General features: G+C 37.8%; 2 protein-coding genes across 2 annotated transcripts; both read right to left on the minus strand.

Moving 5' to 3' along the window:
- Window positions 1-1,183: 1,183 nt before the first annotated feature.
- On the minus strand, window positions 1,184-7,397 carry LOC109216019 (protein EIN4). The gene is made up of 2 exons (XM_019380147.1): window positions 4,723-7,397; window positions 1,184-2,095 (listed from the first exon to the last, which is right to left on the minus strand). Exons 1-2 carry the CDS (start codon window positions 6,475-6,477, stop codon window positions 1,550-1,552), a joined length of 2,301 nt encoding a protein of 766 aa, XP_019235692.1. The 5' UTR covers window positions 6,478-7,397; the 3' UTR covers window positions 1,184-1,549.
- An 11,116-nt stretch (window positions 7,398-18,513) lies between these two features.
- On the minus strand, window positions 18,514-20,009 carry LOC109216017. Its single transcript, XM_019380145.1, has 2 exons — window positions 19,754-20,009; window positions 18,514-19,649 (listed from the first exon to the last, which is right to left on the minus strand). The coding sequence occupies exons 1-2, from the start codon at window positions 20,007-20,009 to the stop codon at window positions 18,514-18,516; spliced, it is 1,392 nt and encodes a 463-aa protein (XP_019235690.1).
- Between the last annotated feature and the right edge of the window lie 2,087 nt (window positions 20,010-22,096).

A 22,096-nucleotide genomic window follows, 5' to 3' on the forward strand; every position in this document is an offset into this window, starting at 1 on the left:
TCTCTTTGACTCTTTCAATATCTATACTTGTAAAAATCCAAATAAAGAGTAATATACTTTAGTGGTGGCAAAATTAATAAAAAGATAATTATCCATTCATATTATCCACTAAAAAATAGGTTGGATAATGAACTTTTTGAAAATGAGCAAAATATTGATAAGATCTGTATTATCAACTTAAAATAATACTTAACGGATAACCGATAAATTTAACTTTTACATTTGCAAAGCCCAAATTGAGGTTTCCTCAAATTTGAAGGACTAAAAATTCTCTCCAAAGTTTATCCACTGATTAACCATTTTTCTTTCTATATTAAATATGGGCATGTTGGACATTTTATACATTTTTGCATTATCCAATGTTTTGACCTGCCCATATCCGGCTCAACCGGCCCGTTTGCCACTCCTATACTGAGGGGAGGGTGATAGGGCTCGTGATAAGGACCATAGAAGAGGCGGGTTAAAGGAAACTTCTGATCATATAAGGGTGTGTTTGGTACGAACGAATATGTTTTCCATGGCTAGAAAATATTTTCCAGGAAAATGGGTGGTTTTATCACTTATTTTCCCTTGTTTGGTTGGTGAGTGAAAAACTTTTTCTCGAAAAATAATTTTTTATACTACTCTCCTCAACCCACCTTCCTCAAAATCCCCATGTTTCTTGTACTCGTTTTGTTGAAATGAAAGAAAATACTTTTACTATATCATGAAAAGAATATACTCATTTTGTTGAAATAAAAAAAAAAAGTACTCTATCTACAACATGAAAAGAAAGTACTATTAATAAATAGTTCTATTTAGGGTGGGTGGTGGGCGAGGTTGGGGTGGGTGGGGTGTGGTCAGGGGAGGAGGTTGGGGTAGGTGAGGGTGGGTTGGTGGACATGAGGAATAAGGCGGAGAAGGTTGAAAAAGAGTTATGGAAAATATTTTTCCTCCTTTTGATAGGGAAAACATTTTCCTCTAATTGGAGTAAAATAAGTTGATGAGGAAAATATTTAAGGCAACCAAACATGGAAAAAATTGAAAAACATTTTCCGTGGTACCAAATACACCCTAAGAGTAAAAAGAGTTAAATTGTTTCCATATATGTAGGTTCGTTTTAGAACAAATTGACAAAGAATTGCATTTGGTTGAAAAGAATCATCGTTTTATCGAACAAAAGTTGAAAAAATATTGGAGAAAGTTTTCAAGCATAAGCCTGCGACATGGATTAATTAAGATGAGAAGAGATCATGTTACAAGTCCTCTTCAAATCAGTAATTGTTTCTTGGGGGAAAAAATGATGGAACCCATACATCTTACATCTTTCACTTCAACATAAAAGCCAAGAACTGAAAATTTGCAAGCTGACCTATATAGTTACATAGTGGAAACTACATGGTTAGGAACAAAAGCTGGTTTCATCTAACAAAGATGTAATGTAATGCTCTATCTCTCTCTCTCTCTATATATATTGGTATGTTTAACGTTGTCCGATCTCTGGCTCCTGCTGTTTTCCAGGACCATTTTGAGGTTTGTTTTCACCATTAGTAGTACTACTACTACTACCTCACAAGCCGTCAACACCGCCCCGTTGAAGGACTCTTTGTAGTTCATCAGCCAAGCCTTGTAAGAGAACAGGTTTCCTTATTAGACCATTCATTCCAACTTGTAGGCATCTTTCCCATACATGTTCCTCTGAACTTGCAGTTAAGGCTATGATCAACGGCCAACTACGGCTGCGAAATTTACGCACTCTCAACGCCACTTCAAATCCATCCATTTCTGGCATTTGAAGATCCAAAATGACAACTTGAAAGGTTGTTAATGAAGGACCTAGAGCACTTAGGCATTGAAAACCAGTTGAAACAGCAGTTACTTGGCAACCAAGTTTTTCGAGCAGCTTTCTTGTTACCAGTCTATTTACATCATCGTCGTCAGTGAGGAGTACATTTAGGCCTCTGAACATTGTGCTGGAAATCGGTTGCTCCAAAGGATTTCTATATTCAAACATGCGTTTCCTAAAAGACGACTGTTTTTGAAATCTGAGGATAAGAGTCATCCCTTGTGCGTGGCCCTGGGCGTTCGAAGACATCCATATATTTCCCTGCATCATCTGGAAATTTTATGCAAAAAGAAATGCAGGTCAGAGTAAGCAATGTGGTGATCCAGTTATTACTTAAATCACATTCACGAGCAACTTACTGCTTCAGATAGCAGAGGTAAGATCCAGAAAGAAAAGAACAAAAAGTATCTTGTCTGGATTATTTATTAGTATCATACGCAACATCTAGAAACTTGTATGCAATGAAAAAAACAAAAATCGAGAGAATATAATCAATTCTAAGGATGAAACCTCATACCAAAGGAGAAAAGGCCCTGTGTTCAGACTAGTTTCAGCCATGGTGGGTGATCGTTAAAAGAAACAAAAAGCACACTACAATTGAAAAACATAGATGATAATTTCAAAATCACATGATCTGTAGTCAGACCGGGAAAAATCAACTTGAACAATCAGTAAATTCAGATATTTCTACAAGGTCACTGAAAGCACTCCTTGATCTTATGACATCCGAAACACTAAATTTCCGAACTTCCAATACTAAAAATTAAAGGTAAACGGCAATACGTGCCCATGCTGTCTGCAGAAGCCCGAGGTTAAAAGGAGTACCAATTGTGCCAGAAGTTATGACACAAAGACAGTGAAGGTTTATCTTAAACCCCAGTCAGGATGAGTAATTTATCATGTGAATATTTAACAGTAGTATACACCATTTCATAGTCAGAGGCTACTACTTTCTCACATTACACATAGACATCGAAAAATTCAGCCCAGAAGCTCAACTAGCGAATATTCTTCTTCAATATTCCTACAAGTAAGGAGTCCCAGTCTATCTCACCCATTAAGGCTCTAAAGCAGCTTGATAGAGCCAGGATTTGAAGCTTATGGGTTCAGGATTCAAGTCAAATTTAAGTTACTGAATTTTAAATTAATAATTTCTACACACTCAATGAATATCTTAAGACAAATACAGGGCTTGGACCAAAGTTACTGGGTTTGGCCGAACCCATAACCTACACACTAGCTCCGCCCCTGAGCAGGTACTATTTACTCAATGCATTTGCTGGAGCTTCTGATAATTTCTGCCAATATTTTCATTAATAGAAGAAATCCTGAACTTTCCCTGCTCATTGTGGAATTAGGTAGGAGACATGAGGTCAAGGCTACAAACCAGCAAAAACCAACCCCTTGGACTTGACTAAATTGAAGCCAACTTCTTTATCTGGATGCTTAAGCACACATCTTTCTTCTCATATACACCCACCCCCACACCCCCACACCCCCACCCCAAAACTAAAAAAACCCTCCCTCCCTCTCACACACAAACATCTGTCGCATGAAGATGTGCAGTTTTGCATATCTATTTAGGTGATTATCTGAATAAAAATGCTTGTGTGTAGTTTCGCATTAGGAACTTAAGTGAAGCTAACTTACATTTAAGCTATTTAAGAGAACTCAGTACTATTCTCTATTCTTACCAGGATAAGAATGGCTTACATGGTATTTTTGGTAGTCGGTTCCAGATCTCTCCTATTTGGCCATTTCAAATTTATTTAGAGGTACAACAAATTTCAGAAGAAACTTCAAAAAAATTTAGTATTCTCGAGTGATGAGGCTTCGACATGTGCATAAACTTTCTCCCTCCAAAATACTTCCACTAGAAGATAAGCACAAAGAGGTCGAATGCCAGCATAATCTGAACATATGGAACATTTGGCAGTTAATATGTACACTTGACATCTCTCCAGCTATTGCAGCGTAGAAACCTCTTAAGCTAATCCTTTTACAGATGAAAAGTAATTAAAGAACCATCTTCCACAGAAGAAGAAGTCCTCAAGCTGCATCTTGTTCTCTGAGATTTCAGCAACCTAGTGGTCAATAAGAAAAAAGGGGACCTAAATTTTCATTAAATCATTCTATCAAATAGTTTAGCAAAAAAAGTGTGAGTTGGAAGCCTTTTCAGCCATCCATTTATAATCATTAACTCCTTCCTCCTTAAAAGAATTTTCTTCCTGAGTCACTGAGTGGGTGATCTTACCAAAAACCTGAACCTCAAGGGAGCAGACCGATCCTTCACATTCAACCAACAACAACAACTACTACGCCTCATCCCAAACAAGCTGGGGTTGGCAATATGAATCCTCATTCCTTTAATTTAGCTCAACTTATATCAGATCCTTCATATTCAACCTTTTTTTTAAGACAGTTTGGCATTTGTTGGCAACCTTCGGAAGACATCAGTCCTCCTCTGACCATTTTATGGAATTTTTTTGAAATTGTCAACTCCTCTGACCATCTTATTTTATGCATTTCCCACTTTAGGATGTTTTAAATGCTTGGCACGCTTCTATCAATCTCCACATTTTATGCACCATTTACAAGTCCCAAATTTTTTAAAAAAAATCTAAAGTTAAGAGTGTGATTTGTATTTTTTAACATCAGATTACTTCCTCACGTACTGACTATACTATGTTCCTCTACCACGATAAATATAGTACACAACTAAGAGTTGCCCCTAAATCTCCAAGCAAAGTCATATTCAATACCAACACACAGACACACATTCCAGCATGTATGAATATCACTACAGGCCATGAACATTACTTCTTATAGATGTTCAAGAACTATAATTATCTACAGATAACTACAAACTAAATCAGGAAAACAACATGTATTCTAACCTGGACAAGCTTTTTGCACATGCTGAAACTCAAGCCCTCCGTTACCTCCTTGCTATTATGCCTACTTCCACCAAAGTGAATGGTGGAGATTGAACTATCTGATTGAGTGCCTTCAAGACGAACCTCAATTTCAAATTTTATAGTCACATATTCATCTGTCACGTTTGCTCTTCTTGTTCCCCAAACTTTGTCATTCCCACCATCTGCTCCAGTCTCTATAACCACTCTGAACACAACAGAGCCTTTTCCGACGCTGACGTTTAATAAATGTCCAACCATATGCAGCAAAACTTGAAACGTTCTCTTTTCATCGCCCATCACCTGATTAGGCAAAGACGTCGGAACATCCGTAGAAAACCCAAAGCCCTTGTAAACGCACAAGCACTTAACAAGACAAGACGCCTCCCTGACCAGTAAATGCAACTGAAACGGCCTCATTTCTACTGGGAACCGTCCGTCATCTTTGGCCGATATCTCCATCGCATCATTTATTAACGTCGAGAGAACAGTGCTTGTTTTCACCATTGTCTCAACAATAATCTTCTGGTCAGCGCTTGATTTCTCATCTTGAAATATGGAGAGCAAACCCAAAATTGAGTGCATCGGCCGCCTCATCCCATTGTTCATCACCTTCTGAAACGAAGCTCTCGCCTGGCTTGCCTTCATAGCGTTCTCTTTAGCCTTCTGCAGCACACGATTCCTCATTTCTAATTTCTCCCTCATTGTCTGAGACTCTTCGAGCACAGTGGCATGTGATAATGCCACGGCCACCTGATCAGCAACTACTTCCACTATCTCCATCTCATTATAGCTCCAGCCTCTACCATCAGCACTTGAAAGAACCAAAACTAAAATGGCGTAACGAGTGTCAACCAACTCCGGAGTCCCACCCTTGAAGTCCGAAGCACGAAGCAATGGCATCCGAATTGCTGCAACAGCACATGGTTCACCAGATCCTCCACTGCTCGAGACTGCAAGAACCGAATCTTGCCTCAGTATCCTTACCCCCTTGTTCTTTGTTATCTCTAACACATCCGGATCATTAATTGGGAGCGAACGATGAGATTCTGCTGCAGAACTAGGGCTTAACTCATGTGTCAAGTTCATTTGTGACCTACTTTCATTTGGCATCCAAACTGCACAATTCTGCAGCTTCAATGTTTTCGAAAGTTCAACCAGAGTAGTGTACAATATTGTGTGCTTATCAAGTGACTTCCTAATTTCTTGCGTCAACATACGGACGTGCATGCTTGCCTCAGTTTGTTTCTTCATAATACCAACCTCTTGATCTAGCTCTAAAACATTCTGTGCCAAGAACAATTCTCTTACCTTTATCTTAAGGAGAAGAGGGAACAGAGTCAAAAGGGTGATTGCAGTTGCACAAGAGACAAGGGCGGTAAGGATTTTGGCAACTGTTAGGGACAATATCAATTGGAATGAAGGATGAGGACCATAAGTCCATCCATTGAGCAAATGTGTCAATCCACAAAGCACTATAAACAACACGAATTCGACAAGAACCCATTTAAAAGGAAGATTGGAGCGGCTAATGAAGTAAAGCAACTCAAGAGGGATTGAAAAGTAAGCAACAGCAATAAAGAAGTCACTCACTTTTTGGCACTCTAAGATGGTGCTTATGCTCCAAAAACCATCTTCATCACAGCAACCAAAGAGTTCATTATCATTAGCTGAAACAGATATAATAACCAAAGAAATCAACAGTCCCAAACACAACCCTTTTAACATTCCCAACATCTTAATCCCTTGTCAGTCCATTCACAAAGCAATCTTGAACTGAATTAAGATGAGAGCAGAACAACCTGTAGACTAATGCCCAAGTTCCTAGAATAAGATCTCATTGGCTCTAACTCTCTACTATGTATTCTCAGATAACATAAGCCCCCAATATAAAATAATAAAAATGATCTGTCACATGTCTAGATCTAACCTACATACATGCCTAAAGATCTAGCATACCCTTTTGACCCAAGTCCCCAAATTTTCAATTAAATTAAAATTCATCAAACTATTCTTCTCACAGTTAAGTTCTTTCCTAGATTTTCTTCTGTACACTAAGCAAAAATGAAACCCCAGAAAAAAATAGAAAAAACTAGTAAAAGAGCAACAAAGTCCTAATCTTGAGCTAAAATCTGGAGAGAAAAAAATGATCTTGAAGAAAAAAAGCACCTTCCTGTGGAGATTTAAGCTCCACAGGAAATTCTTTGTATAACAGAAAAGTTGGTACTGTTTTCAAGAATCTTTAACCAATTTCCTCAATACAAGAAAACCCAAAAAAATCCTAAAAGGACCTTAATTGCATAGAAATGAAGCAGGAAGGTGAAAAGTAGGTAACTTTGATTTCAAAATGATACCAACAAAACAAAAGGACACAACCCCTCTTACCAAAATGCCACCTTTTGAAATGGGAAACACTTTGTCAAAGCCAACAAGTTAGTTAAAACTACAACACACAAAATCAAGAAAACCCAAAATATTGAGCCCCTTATTACTATTTGAGCTAAGACTAAAACCCAATTACTAATTAGATTCTTTGACTCATTGTTGAAGAAAAAAGACACCACCTTTACCCCTTTTTCATTGAGGAAAATTGGTCTACTCGTTTTGAAGAAAAAAGAATGAGTAAAGCAAGATCAAGAAAAGAGGAAAATTCCAATAAATTTCTTTTATTTATTTATTTTCATATTTATATTATTTTTATGGGTCCACAAAGCTTACATGAAGAGAACCTAGACGTTCTCAATCCATGTCACTGTCTGTCAATCACAACAAGGCTCTAAAATAAGGTAACCTCAAAAGTGCTTTTTGCAAAATCACATTTTTTTATGTGCAGTTCTTTTCTGAAGTTATCTCCTATTTTTTGGGTGTATATGTACAGTTATGTGGACACCATAATGGGGTTAATCTGACGGTTTTAGTTTAATGAACTATTTGTCTAGCAATTTGAGTCTAAAAATCGTATGCAATGACGTCGCAATCTTGACCGTTAAGGCAGTATATTGTGGCCTGTGACGGTTGATCACTTTTGCCTCATTATTTTTGAGCTATCAACGTCCAAAATTTATTGGTCGGATTAATTTGATTTCGCCAATAAATAGGTCAGTTAAAGAGTAAGTGGGCATTTGAAATTATGTTCCAACATTCATTTCATTTGAAAAAATATTACAGTTTTGTGAGTAGAAAAAAAAAATTAAATGTTTGAAAAAAGTGGTTTGAAAACACATTTTGATAATTTTTTTAAAAAAAACTTACAAAATCTTATGGACAAAAATTCCTTTTTTTAGAAAAAAAAAAATCGAAAATAATGAAAAAGTTTTTATGGACAAACGGGTCCTAAGTCGCTCCCTATCAAAAGTTCTATAATTCCATTGTTGAGCTAACCAATAATTTGATTAGTGAACTAATTCGTTGAGGTGACTCAATTTTTGGTAGCTCAAGTAGAAGTAAAGAAATTTTAGCATCTCGTTACACCCTTTTAGCTTAATGAATGAAGTAACTCAGTTGAATTAATTATGTTTTTGCCTCATTAAAATCATCTCAAATCATGCAATGATGATTGAGTGAGAGTGGATAGTGGATACTTCCACGTGAATTACACAAATAGGACCATTCCGCGCTGTTGTTGAACTTCTGTCCAATTTAAAAACGAAATCAAGAGGAGTAAGAAACGAAAATATATTATAGGGTTAATCACATTAAACACCCTTGTAATATCACTCAGTTTCGGATATACTTTTGTATATAAAATCAAACACTAGCCCCAAGAGTGATCAACTGACCATCCTTAATCGTAAAATTACACGATATGTTATATTAAATTTTAGTGGTATATAACATATATTGAACACCTTCCGGGCTTCGCCTTGCGCCACTTATAATATATAAGTCCTACACTTGCAATCACTATGAGTTTCGTACTAAGTTAAATTAAATATAATTAAAAGGCAATTGTAAATAAAAAGTTATGTATTTATTCTATGAAACTTAAAAGCGGATAAATATTTTTATTGAAAATCTTGTTCCTGCCTTTGATTAAAAAGAAAATAAATACCTTTAAAATATATTCTTTGAAACTTTTAGATAGAAAAATAACAAAAATTACATAATAAGAAAACCAAAATGTTTAGGTATTTGAAAAAATATTTTGTATCTTTTGAAACTCTTAAATATGATGATATTATTGTTATTGTTTCTAAAAATATATAAACTTCTTATATAATGGAAATTGTAATAACTAAATTTCGTTCCTGAAAAATAATAATCAAGACAGATCATATAGAGACAAATATTATATTTGATTCAAGTGATGGGGTTACAATCTCTAAAATATCTCAAATCTTAAGAGATGTAGTCCTCTAATTCTTCTCCTCACGAACGATGGTTGACGGATTTCAGATTTGTGGTGCGTCACGGACAATTTAAAAGTCGTCACGAACCAGGATTTGTTGTTGGGTTATCACGAAAGGAAAATTTGAAGCGGCCCACCTATGATTTGAGTTCGCGTTTGGGATTTGACCACAGACGAATGGAGATCTTGATGTTATTCTTCAGATCTTCTTTAGCCTTTACTTCTGCTTATTGATCCTCTAGCCTTGTCCTTTGACCCCTTTTATATAGGTGTGCGGTGGAATGGCCTCCAAGAAAACCCCAGTGACTATTGGACTTGAGACTCATGGGTTGATCCATTTGATAGAAGGCCAACTAAAGGGCAAGTCCAATAGTATAAATCTTTTATTTAAATCAATTTGATTAGGTTTAAATAATTAACCCAGTTTGGACTAATATATGTTTATTGAGATAAAATCCAAATTTCTGATGGATTTAAATTTAATAAAATTTTAATTACGTACAGAAATCTTACATAAATGAAACTCCACATAAATAAGTAAATTTAAGACAAATTTGAAACATAAGTAAATTGTATAATTGAGCTAAATCACATAGAAAAGTCGAAGGAGGAGGAGGCGTTGAGTCAATATTTTCATGATTTTTAAAAATGATGACAAAAACTAACCGACAGCCTGTGAATTTCGCTACTAATAACGTTACTTTATGTATACTACTATATATCTGTCACGGCCCTAAAATCGACCCGGTCGTGATGGCGCCTATCGTGATACTATGCCAGCCGACACAATTCCCGAATTCAACTAGTATTGAATAAAATTCATTTCTTTCTTTCTTTTTTTTTGGCCATTAATTAATCAATAACCTCATAGTGTAAGTCTAAATGAACAGTGCGGAATAAATACACAAGCCCGACATCGGGGTGTCACAAGTGACGAGCATCTACTAAGGTCTGAATACAACTAAAATGTCAAAAAAATGTACTAAATATAGTCTAAGGAAGACAAGAGGGAGAAAAGCAGTGCTGCGAACGTCGGGCAGCTACCTTGCTAACTCCAATGACTCTGCCACTGAGCAATCAACACCCACTACCGGGTTCAGAAATACCTGAATCTGCACACAAGGTGCAGGGAGTAATGTGAGTACGCCAACTCAGCAAGTAATAAAAGTAAATGAAAGCTGAGCAGTAAGAAAATATGTAAGCCACGTCATAACGCTACAGCAAATACAGTACATTTCCAATACAGTACAGAAATCATTTATTTCGTAAATCAAACTCAGTTTCAATAAAAACCCTTTCCTTTTTAAAACATCTTCCAATGGTTTCAAACGAGTGATAAAAACAGTGAGTAAAAATGATAGAAACGTAAACAGCCCCTCGGGCAAAACATGTACCATAAACCACCCCTCGGGCATAATATCAACAGAACCAGCCCCTTGGGCTACCTCACAATTACTCGTAATCAGCCCCTCGGGCATAACATGAATCAAGAACCGTCCCTCGGGCAACATATATCAAGAACAGCCCCTCGGGCTTCAATATGAAACAACAACAGCCCCTCGGGCTACAACATATCACTCACACTGGGTACCCGCGCTCATTGGGGGTGTACAGACTCCAGGAGGGGCCCCTTACGGCCCAAGCGCAATAACAAGCCATCTCGTGGCATAATCAAACAGGCTCTCGGCCTCATATCAATCACAAGCCACCTCGTGGCATAATAATTCAGGCCCTCGGCCTCTCATATATCACAAATCGGTACCACATGTTGCGGCGTGCAGTCCGATCCCATGATATCTTCACAACTCAGGCCCTTGGCCTCACTCAGTCAGATCTCACTCAAGCCACTCGGGCAACAGTAAAACAAGTACTCGGCTCAAAATCATTTATGAATTCAAAAGGAGTGAATAAAATCGAGTTATGAAAACAGTAAGAACATAGCATGACTGAGTGTAAACATTAAACAAAAATAGTAGTAAAAGCCCCTAAGGGTCCAAACAATCGGCACAAGGCCCATACACAGCATTTAGCCCCAAACACAATAATATTTTCCAAAATATAACAATATCAAATAGTTTTCAAGTAAATACGCGACTTAACAGTCGTACGGGATGGACCAAGTCACAATCCCGAATGGTGCACGACCCCACGCCCGTCACCTAGCATGTGCGTCACCTCAAAATAGCACAACGATGTAAAATCTGGGGTTTCATACCCTTAGGACAATATTTACAATTATTACTTACCTCTATCCGGTCCAACTCTAGCCCGCGATGCCCTTTCCTCTCGAATCGGCCTCCGGATGCTCCAAATCTATTCAAAACAGATTTATACCATCAAAAAATGCTAAGGGAACAAAGCCCACTCGAAAATAACCAATTTACATCAAGAATCTCGAATTTGACCAAACCCGACCCCCGGTCCCACGTCTCGGATTCCGATAAAATTTACAAAACTAGAATCCTTACACTCTCACAAGTTCATACATATCAAATACATCAAAATCCGACCACAAATGACCCCTCAAATTCCTAGATTTAGGTCTCCAATTTCCAAGCCTTAGTTTTCTTCAATTTCAACCACTAATTTCCATAAATTACAAGCCTAGTCCGTGAAATAACACCATAGAAACAAGTTTTATGTTCAAAAATCTTACCTCAATGAAACCTTCTTGAATTCCCTCTTCAAATTGGCTCTCCCAAGCTCTATCCTGTATGAAAATTGATGAAAAATAGCTCAAAATCGCGAAGGCCTTAATTTATATGATCTGCCCCAGCAAAACCGCTACTGCGGTATAAAATCTCGCACCTGCGGACCCAGGTGCTCTTCTGTGCAAGTCACTTAAGCGCTCCAGACCGCACCTGCGATCAAACTCCCGCACCTGCGCTATCGCAGGTGCGCTCAATCTTCCACATCTGCGGTTCCAGCGCCTCTTGCCCATTTTCCACATTTGCGACCCTAATTGCGCTTCTGCGGGCCCGCACCTACGGTCCCCAAGCCGCAGGTGCGGTTATGACAGCAATAGGAAAACTTCAGCTGCCAAACCCAACTCAGAATCTTCCGTCAACCATCTGAAATCACCCCGAGGCTCCCGGGACCTTAACCAAAAGCACAAACAAGTCATATACCACTATCCACACTTACACCAATCTTCAAAACACTTCGAACAACATCAAATCAACCAAATCACATCGGATTCAAGCCTAAGGTTCCAAAAACTTCCGAATTCCGCTTTTGATCAAAAAGTCTACCAAACCTTGTCCGAATGATCTGAAATTTTGCACACACGTCACATTTGACACAACAAACCTACTGCAACTTCCGGAATTCCATTCCGACCCCTATATCAAAATCTCACCTATCAACCGGAAAACGCCAAAATTTCAATTTCGCCAATTCAAGCCTAAACCTTCCACGGACCTCCAAAGTACATTCCGATCATGCTAAGTCCCAAATCACCTAACGGAGCTAATCAAATCATAAAAATTCCAATCCGAGATCATATGCTAACAAGTCAAAACTTGATCAAACCTTTCAAATTTTAAGCTTCAAACTGAGAACTGTTCTTCCAAATCCGTCCCGATTACCCTGAAAACTAAAACCGACGATTCACATAAGTCATAATACATCACACGGGGCTAGTCATGCCCGAGAACTGGCGAGCGAAGTGCAAAAGCTCAAAACGACCGGTCGGGTCATTACAATATCTAAAAGTGGGGGTAATAGTCAGGTCAAAAAAATACATCATTCGCTAATTTGACAAGATCAATTCACCTTTCAAAGTTCTTGGTATTAGTCAATGTTTTGCCACATATTATTTGCCTAATCCACTTTGTTAGGTGAGTAAATGAGGTGAATAATTCCACCGATCTTGTACAATTAGCAACCAATGCCTATTTTTAAGTACAGAATAACTTATACTATTAATTTTCTTTACTGAGTTTCTTTATAGATGTCATTTTGAAAACAAACTACCGATATTATTTCAAATCATATCCCAATCTAAATTCACAACAAAAATCATTTTCCACCTTTTTAAATAGTAGCAACATATCAAAATGTCGCTGCAAAGTGATTTTACGAGATATGGAGTCTTTTCCACAATTAAATAGTTCAGTAGTTGAGTAAAAATATTATTTTACTTTAAATAAATTGATTTCTAAAACGAAATTTCTCTTCTTTTTTTTTTGAGCATTAAAGATGATATTTATATATAATACTAGATAACGTTCAACATATTACAAGCCATAGTAATGTCTCGGGGATGAATCCCACTGCCATCATTTGCAATATTTTGGTTCCCTATTGCCTTAAACATATTACATAAGTCATTTTCTTCAAATATACGTTGTCACCGCTCACATCTTTTTGCAAAAGTTCTTGTACACAAAATGGCGGTTCAGCTAGCATCCTGGTCTTTCCTTGATTGAAATTACTGGTTTTTATTTTTTTTTTGCTTCCTTAGCTAGTGTGTCGGCTACAGCATTCCCTTCCCTAAAGTTATGTTGAAGTTGAAGGCCCTTCTCCTGGAGCATTAATGACCTGCAAGAAAGAATTAGATTAGTGAGCACGGAATGACCATTTTTTATTACGTTGATTACCTCCGTTGAGTCTGTTTCAACTTCAAGAGGGTAGAGATTGTATTTTTTGGCCAGCTGAAGTCCTTCCAAGAGTGCCTGTAGTTCTATATGAAGAGGAAATAGAGCGTAGCATTTCTTTTGGAATCTTATGATCCATTTGCCCAAGCTATTTCTGAATACTCCCCCTATTCCGCCTTCAGTTGTGGTCCATGCTCCATCTATATTGAGTTTGAACCAACCTTTTTGTAGAGCATGCCATTTTACATGAGTTATTTTTGTGTCCTGAGTAATGGGGTTGTTATTATTGAGGAAATGGAATTCAATAGCATGGTTATAGATGGATTTTAGGCAAGGTTTTCTATTGAAGTTGTTAATGTTATTGTAGTTGTGGTTGGTCCAAATTCCCCATATTAGGAATGGAAGGAGGTGTCGTCATTCCAAATGAGGTGATTTGATTGGGGGTGTTGAATATGAGAATGAGCCAGTGTTGATTGTTAGTAGGGGAGGGAGTGGAGATACCAAGCTTATTCCATAGAGGTTGCACTATGGGACAGTTAATGAAAATGTGCTCTATAGATTCCTCTTCCGTTTTGCATGCACGGCAATCTTTATTAATATAAATCCCAATATGATTTAGGTATTTCCTACATGAAAGGCTATTGTGGAGACATTGCCAAAGGAGGTACTTCATTTTGTTAGGGCAGTTGGACTTCCAAATTCACATGAACTCGTGATGATGCTTTATAAAAGGTTTAATGATATTTAGACAGGATTTGCTAGTGTAGTGGCCACTAGAGTTCCTGTTCCATATGGGGGTGTCCTTACAGTTATGGAGTGGCATGGGGATTTGATGAATATTATCCATTATACTTGGGGGCAATTGGAAGGAAAGCTTTGAGAGGTCCCAATGACCGTTAGTAATAATATCTCTTATTTTTTAGAATGGTTCATTTTTATTAAGAGGGCCCTCGATGCTTTCCCTTAAGGGCTGGAGGTTAGGAATCCAATTGGATAACCACAGGTTAAGGCTAGAATTTTTGCATAGTTGCCAAGTGATGCCTTTAGAGCATATAGACCATCCTTTGAGAATTATTTTCCAAATGAAAGAGGTGTTGGATGGGGTTTTATTCCTAGTGTACTTGAGAATGATAACTTTGCACCAAAGGGCTGTAGGGTTAGTAATTATTCTCCATGCTAGGTTACTCAGAGCAAGAAGATTCTTGGTGTTAGCATCTTTTATGTCGAGCCCTACCTCTTCTTTGCTTTTTGTAACTGTGTTCCAATTTACATAGTGGACTTTTTTGTATTCATTCGTAGTACCCCAAATGAAGTTACGTTGGATACGATCAATTTGTTTGAGAGTTTTGACGGGGAGAAGAGTGTATTGCATTACGTGGCTCGGAATGGCATTGAGGGTGGAAGATGCAAGAGTGGTACGTCCTGCTATATTCAGAAAATTTGCCTTCCATGAAGATAATTTCTTATGCATATTATCAATAATAAATTGGTAGTCACTTGGTTTTGGATGATTTTGAAGAATAGGAAAACCAAGGTACTTACTTCCTAAAGGATTTGCTCACAGTAAGATTAAGATCTTTAGCAACTTCTTTTGCCATGGAAATGGGGCAGTTATTGGAGAAGATTATTTTTGACTTGTGGTAGTTGATGTTTTGACCTGATAATGAGAAAAAAGAAGAAATGCTTCTCTTTATGGTGTTACAGCTTTTCTTGTTGACCTTGCCCATAAGGGTAAGGTCGTCTGCAAAGAATAAATGAGAGATACCCTGATTATTTGGGCTGAGATAAATTGGATCCCAATTGCTAGTGTCAACTTGGTGACAGATTAAGCGCGAGAACATTTCCATGCACAGGATGAATAAGTAAAAGGGGACAGGGGGCACCCTTGCCTAATGCCCCTACTTGGACTAAAGAAGGATGTAACTGATCCATTGACTAGGACTGCAATGTTGCTAGTAGTTACGCAATGGATGATTAGTCTTGATATAGAGGGAGGGAATTTGAAGGATTTGAGCATTTGATAGATGAATGGACCATTCAAGGCGATCAAACGCTTTTTCTAAGTCAAGCTTGAGCATCATGCTATATTTCTTTCCTTTACTTTTTTTGAATTGGTTCATAATTTCTTGAATTATAATAGCATTGTCACAAGTTCTCCTTCCTTTGATGAAGCTTGATTGAAAAGGGCTGATTAGATCATTTAGGAAGGGTTTTAATCTATTAGCAATAATCTTGGTAACAATTTTGTAGATAGTGTTACATAAACAAATTGGCCTAAAGTTTTTTAGATTGTTAGCATTATCAAATTTAGGAATTAGGCAGATGTACGTATTGTTGGTATCCTTTGGAAGAGTGTTAGTACGAAAAACCTGAAGACAAAGGTGTATGACTGAGGGGCCCATAGTTTTCCAATATTTCTGGTAAAAGAAAGGGTGGATTCCATCTGGCCCGGGAGATTTGAAAGGTTTGAAAGAGAAAATGGCATTTGTTATCTCATAGGGCATTATCAAATGAATCTAAATTAATATTGCCAAAGGTGGTTGGGCTGGTGATAATGTCCATCCAATTGGTATGTTGGTGAGAGGTGGTGAAGGCCTTGAGAAAAAATTCAAAAGTGTGTTTAAGGATTTCAGTAGGGTCATTAATCCACTTGCCATCCTCATCTTTGAAGTGAGTTATTTTGTTTTTCCTTTTTTTGTTGGTGGCCATGATATGGAAGAACTTAGTATTAGCATCACTATCTTGAACCCAAGAGATTCTAGCTCTTAATTTCCAATAGTCGTCTTCAATTCTCAGGTAGTTATTGTACTCAACTTGAAGAGATTTTTCGAGATTTTGGAGGAAGGTACTGTGAGGATAGTGATTGGAATTTTGAATACCATTTAGTAGCCAAAATTCTTTTTTTCTTCCTAAAAATGTCCCCAAAAACTTTATTTTTCCAATCCTTGATATTACTTAGGAAGGAATTGGATGCTTGAGGGTAGTTGGAACCTACCCAAGTATTGGTGACCAATGAACTGAAATCAGGATGTCTGCACCAGAACGTTTCCAGTCTAAAAGGTTTTTGAAGAATCAAATTAGATTGAGGAATTATTTCAAGTAAGAGGGGATTATGGTCTAAGTGTACTTTAGGGAGATGGGTAACAGACGCATTAGGGAACATACTAACCCAATCACTATTGGCATAAATTTTATTGAGCCTTTCCATAATAAGGCTATTTTTTTTCCTACGATTGGTCCAGGTGTACTTGCATCCTTTATAACCAAGGTCTAAAAGGCCACATTTATTAATGCAGTTCCATAGAAAATTAGCCCGGTTCCTATTAATAGTATTCCCCCCAAATTTTTTACTAGAGCTAAGAACATCATTAAAGTCACCGCCTACTAACCAAGGTCCCTTAGTAGATTTATGCAAATTAATAAGGAATTCCCATAAGGAGTTCCTATTATTAATATTAGTGCTAGCATAGATAGAAGTAAAAAGCCAAGATTTACGAGTTTGAATTACCTCAATAGTGGCACTGATTTCCTGATTTCTACGAACAAAGCTATGGACATTGACTAGAGTATGGTTCCATAGGATAACCATACCACCTGATTGACCTTCAGTAGGGATTTCAATCATATCGGTGAACCCAAATGGATTGAGGAGAGACATATGATTGTCCATCCTTGTTTCCAAGAGAGTTACCATGCAAGGATGGTGAGAATCGACCAACTCCCTAAAGTTAAGCCTAAAGTTGTCGTTGTTACCACCTCTAATATTTCAGATTATGAAATTGATGGGCCTATTCATCATGAGATTCCAGTTGTGAAGGTCTCCATTCTCCAGCACTCTTGGTGCATGAATTGGATTCCTTCTCTGGAAAGGAACCAAGATCATTGCATGCTTGCCAATGGTCGGATCTGCTGGGGTCCTTATATCCATTGTGCATTTGTAGAGAGCCCTTGGACACTTGAGAATCTGCCTCTGCTCTTGCATCTCCATGAAGATGAACACTTTTATCTCGTCGAGATTTGAATCCTCTAGTATTGGCTCTAGGGTTGAGTTGGGATCCACTACTTGTTCCATTGCTTCTGAGAGAGGAACGTTTGGTGGAATATTTTGGTGAGGTCGTGCGTGTGATGGTCCTGGTTGTTGGGACTGATTTGCATGTTGAGCATTTGGAACTTGATCCTGGGTTGCATGCACATCCCATGGAGTGAAGACTGGATTGATGTTGCTCATCACTTCTGGAGTGAAAAATGGGAGGTCCATCAGATTTTGGGTTGCATTTTGGATCGGGATGAAGTGTGAAGGTAGACTCCACTGTCCCATCATTGTCTGGGCTACATTTGGTGGTATGTTTGGGGCTATTGGATGGAGGATGTTGTTCACCCATACATGATTCATAAAATTATTCATTGCCATCCGGATCCCTTCCGAGATTAGCTGGGCTAAGTAGTGGGAGTTGTGGATGACTATTATCGTTTCCCTCATTCAACACTATGTTGAAGGATATGGCATGACCAAATAGACCCAGTTCCACCCATGACATAGGCTGGTGGTTTTGTGGCGTTGGAGGTAGATGAATATTATGGGAGTGTTGGTAGGAGGGTTGTTTTGGGGAGGTTGGTTCTCCATTGTTAAGGGTCTCTGACGTAGTAATTGTATTAGACGATATCGTCGTCTGTTTGGGAATGGGATTCTTGGCATTTTTTGATGGAGTGGTAATGTTTATATTGTATAGTTGTGTTGTTTCAGATTTGCTAGATTGAGGAGTATCTTTGCCAATGATTGCTTGGTCGATTTGCATGGCATTTGGGAGGGGAAGCGTAAAGGATTTATCAAGTGAGGAAGAGGATTGGGCTTGGTTTACGTGTCTGATGGCATTGGCCACTTGAAGGAGGTGTGTCATGCTTTTCATACAAGTGTTTAGGGTCTTTAGCTTCATGCATGGTTAAATTATTAATGTTAATTGGTTGATTTGGGTGGGTGACTGTGTTAGTGCATGGATTATGGTTATTAGGGGTAGCATTAGTGATTGAATTCGACACGTGTCTTGCTGATGTGTTGCTTAGAGTGTAGGAGTTGGACGTTTGGGTAGTGCCAGATTCATTCCCCTTTTGGAGATTAGTGGTTTTTTCCAAAACCAGGTTCTGTTCCATTAGAGCACGAAAGGGGTTAGTTGTTTGGACATTGTTGTTACTGCTTGGGTTGTGTTCTTTAGACATAGGTTTCCCAGTTAAGCCTTCAGTAGAATTATGATTGTAAGAACGAGATTTGTAATTGAAGACTTGAGTGGTGAGGAACTTACCTGTATTGGCATCAAAGATATTGACATTGATACCTGCCCCATTGGAGGATCCAGTGCCTTTAGTGGGAGTAGGGTTAGCCTTCCTTCTTTGTTTGAAGGAAACAGTCTTCCATTCTTCTTTTTCCTTTGGTGAATTTTGTTTATCATGACACGTCTGATCCTTGTCGCCGGTGTTGTTCATGGGGGTTATGGTAGTTGTCTCCTTTAGCTTGGTAGTACACTGCCTTGCTATATGTCCTAGACAGCCACAATTCTTACATAGAAGATTTTCACCCTCGTATAGGATCTGTTGTTTGTGGTTGCCTATCCATGCATTGGATTTCACAGGTTTTCTTAGAGGGAGTTCAATGCAGAGTCTAGCATAGCGGCCCCTTAAGGCTGCTGATGTACAAGCATCTACTTTAAGTAGTCTGCCTATGGTGTTTCCTACTTTTCCCACAATCTCTAGATCGTAAAATTCTGTCGGAAGATTTGGTAAACGGATCCATATAGCTGTTAAAACTTGTTTAGCCATAGCCGGAACGAAGTTTGGTTCCCAGCGTTGAACAGAAAGGAAATGGCCAAAGACAAACCATGGCCCTTTTTGTAATACAGTTTCCAGGTTTTCTTCCTTATTGAATTTAACTATGAAGTATTGTTCACCTAAATCTATTAGGGGGAAGGATTCTATTGGTTTCCAAAGGGCAGTTAATTACGTTTAAGAACTTGATGAAGGATTTTTTTTCCTAGAAGTTTTATAATGACTGAGAATCTCCAAGGGTAATAAATACGCTGTTTATCTTCCCCACTTATGGGGACTTTAATTTCTTCCTCGGGATTCTCACAAAACTTTTCATCTTCAATTTCATTTGTGTCCATGTCCGTAGGAGAGAGATATGACAAGGGTGTTGATATTGAGAAGGTTTCATTTTCCCCATTGGCTAGCAGCTTATCTTTAAAGGAGGCGGTTGAATTGTTATTGGATTGGAGGGAATTTATATCTGGTGGTTTTGGTGGAATTCCATCTTGGCAGTGTTCTTGATGCATTGAATTGGTGGGAGGAGATAAAACAGGAAGAAAACAATGAAGGTTGCTGGTGAAGTTTTTAGAGAGAAGGGAGAGAATTTCTCTTAGAGGTGGCAAAATCAAGCTTTGTGGATTTGCCAAACGAAATTTCTCTTCAAAATTACAGTATCAAACTTTCTCCCACACTAAGAAGTGAGTACTAATTCATCTTTAAAAGTAGTCGAGTCTTAGCGTATTGATCTTTTTACTCGATAATGATATTTTGTATTTACAGTTAGCATAAAAATCTATTTTCGCTTATCTAAATTAATGTAAAACTTTTTTTAGTCGGCAAACAAAGGAGAAGTCTCATAGAGCTTTAAGCAATATCCGTCAGTTAACTTTTCTTTATTTGTATTAAATATTTTATTTATTTTTATCTAATTCATTCATAACCTTTGTATATTCGATCCGAGCTGTCCGTTTGCCGCACCTATTCCTTAGTTTGGAAAATAGCTTATATTCTACGTAGTTCTAGTTGACATACAAAAATATCATGTGAGCGACACGTAGTCGTAGACCAAGGTGGAAAAGACATACTGCAAATTAGGAAAAGTGCTGTTTGAACTACAATATCAATATTGTCCTTTTCATCCCAATTAAAGATATCTTCAAAGGCTTTATATCTTTGAGTTTGTAAAATCACAAAGGGGTGGCCAATAAGGGTTTTGGTTGAGCACGTGAATTTTACAAGAGAAAGAGTAAGCCAAGAATAGAAACTTCGACAGTGACAAACACCATTTATTATTTCATAACTTTACATGTTGCTACAATTTTTGGTCCATATATATCTACCACTATTAATCTCCACACTCCTAACTCCCACCCTGCTCCCTTGGGTATTATTTTGGTGCATTAACATATTCAACACCTATTTAATTTGCATAAATTATCTTTGGGTGCAAGGGTCTAAACCCAAGACACCTGAGTTAAGCTGGAGGGTTCAAATTTCATCAGCAACGTATTTCATTCCCCTTCTCCCTCCCCTAATATATAAAAATAATTTTTTAAAACAAAAAAGAAACCCCAAGATATCTAGGGCGCGGTCCAGGAGCCATCAGGACTGGAGTATGACACTTGCTAGCAGTTTGTTACGGAGCTAGAAATTCAAAAAAAAAAAAAAATACAATACTATAGCTAAGATTGTAACCAATGGCGGAGCCATCTTATACCAAGGGGTGTCACTGACACCCCTTTGCGAAACAAACACACAATATAGCTAGGTAAACCTTTATATATATATATATATATATATATATATATATATATCCCATGAAATTTTCGTTAAAAACTTTTGTGGCGATACTCCTTTCTCTTGTTCATATTTTCCAAAATACTCTTTTCTTATGTCAAAGGAATACTAATTACAAAATCATAACTTCAAATGAATTTATTACCAACTGGGTCTTTTTTAACTAATAGTTGATATTTTCCAATTAAATTGATAAAATCGTCCTCTAAACATTTGTAACAATTGACAAAAGTAAAGGGGTAATATGGAAATCTAAAAACTTAAATATACACATTGAGACTTCTGTACAACAACGACAAAAGTAATATCCCACACTGTGGGGTCGGGGACATTGAGACTTGTGTAATAAACAATAAAAACTAGGGGCCTCAGTCGATGCCTAAATGTGTGGTCCTCATTCCAATGGCCTTATGAGAAATTTCCAAGAACTTTTACCATGCACAACATAATATTCTAAGGCAAATTGAGATGATTGACCATAAATTCAAACTTCAGCAAATAAGCACGTTTACAAATATGACTTTGTTTGCCAGTTGCCACATGATAGTCAGCAGCCTCTACTGTCATACACCAAAGCTCATTAGCATCCTACAGCTACTGGAGATTCCCCGTGCGTGGATTTTATAAATAATATCCAAAGTCTACGACTTGGTCTAACTGTACTAGTGAGATGGTAGCAAAGCAAGAACCGATGGAATAGTCAGGTGCGTGCAATCTAGCTCAACCCAGCTGCACATAAAGCCCGAATAAAAGCAAGCCGTCCAAGCAAAGGGCATAATGCAGCCATCTAAACTCACTGGACAGATAAGTAACCAAG

Source organism: Nicotiana attenuata, unplaced genomic scaffold (genome assembly GCF_001879085.1).
Source record: "Nicotiana attenuata strain UT unplaced genomic scaffold, NIATTr2, whole genome shotgun sequence".
Lineage (NCBI taxonomy): Eukaryota > Viridiplantae > Streptophyta > Magnoliopsida > Solanales > Solanaceae > Nicotiana > Nicotiana attenuata.

What these genes read in the sequence shown, in the direction of transcription:
- LOC109216019 (XM_019380147.1), bottom strand. Translation starts at nt 6,477, where the DNA reads ATGTTGGGAATGTTAAAAGGGTTGTGTTTGGGACTGTTGATTTCTTTG. An exon ending in TGTGCAAAAAGCTTGTCCAG is followed by an intron (nt 2,096 to 4,722) that starts GTTAGAATACAT and finishes TAAAATTTCCAG; the next exon opens with ATGATGCAGGGAAATATATG.
- LOC109216017 (XM_019380145.1), bottom strand. Translation starts at nt 20,009, where the DNA reads ATGCATCAAGAACACTGCCAAGATGGAATTCCACCAAAACCACCAGAT. An exon ending in AAGTGGGGAAGATAAACAGC is followed by an intron (nt 19,650 to 19,753) that starts GTATTTATTACC and finishes GGAAACCAATAG; the next exon opens with AATCCTTCCCCCTAATAGAT.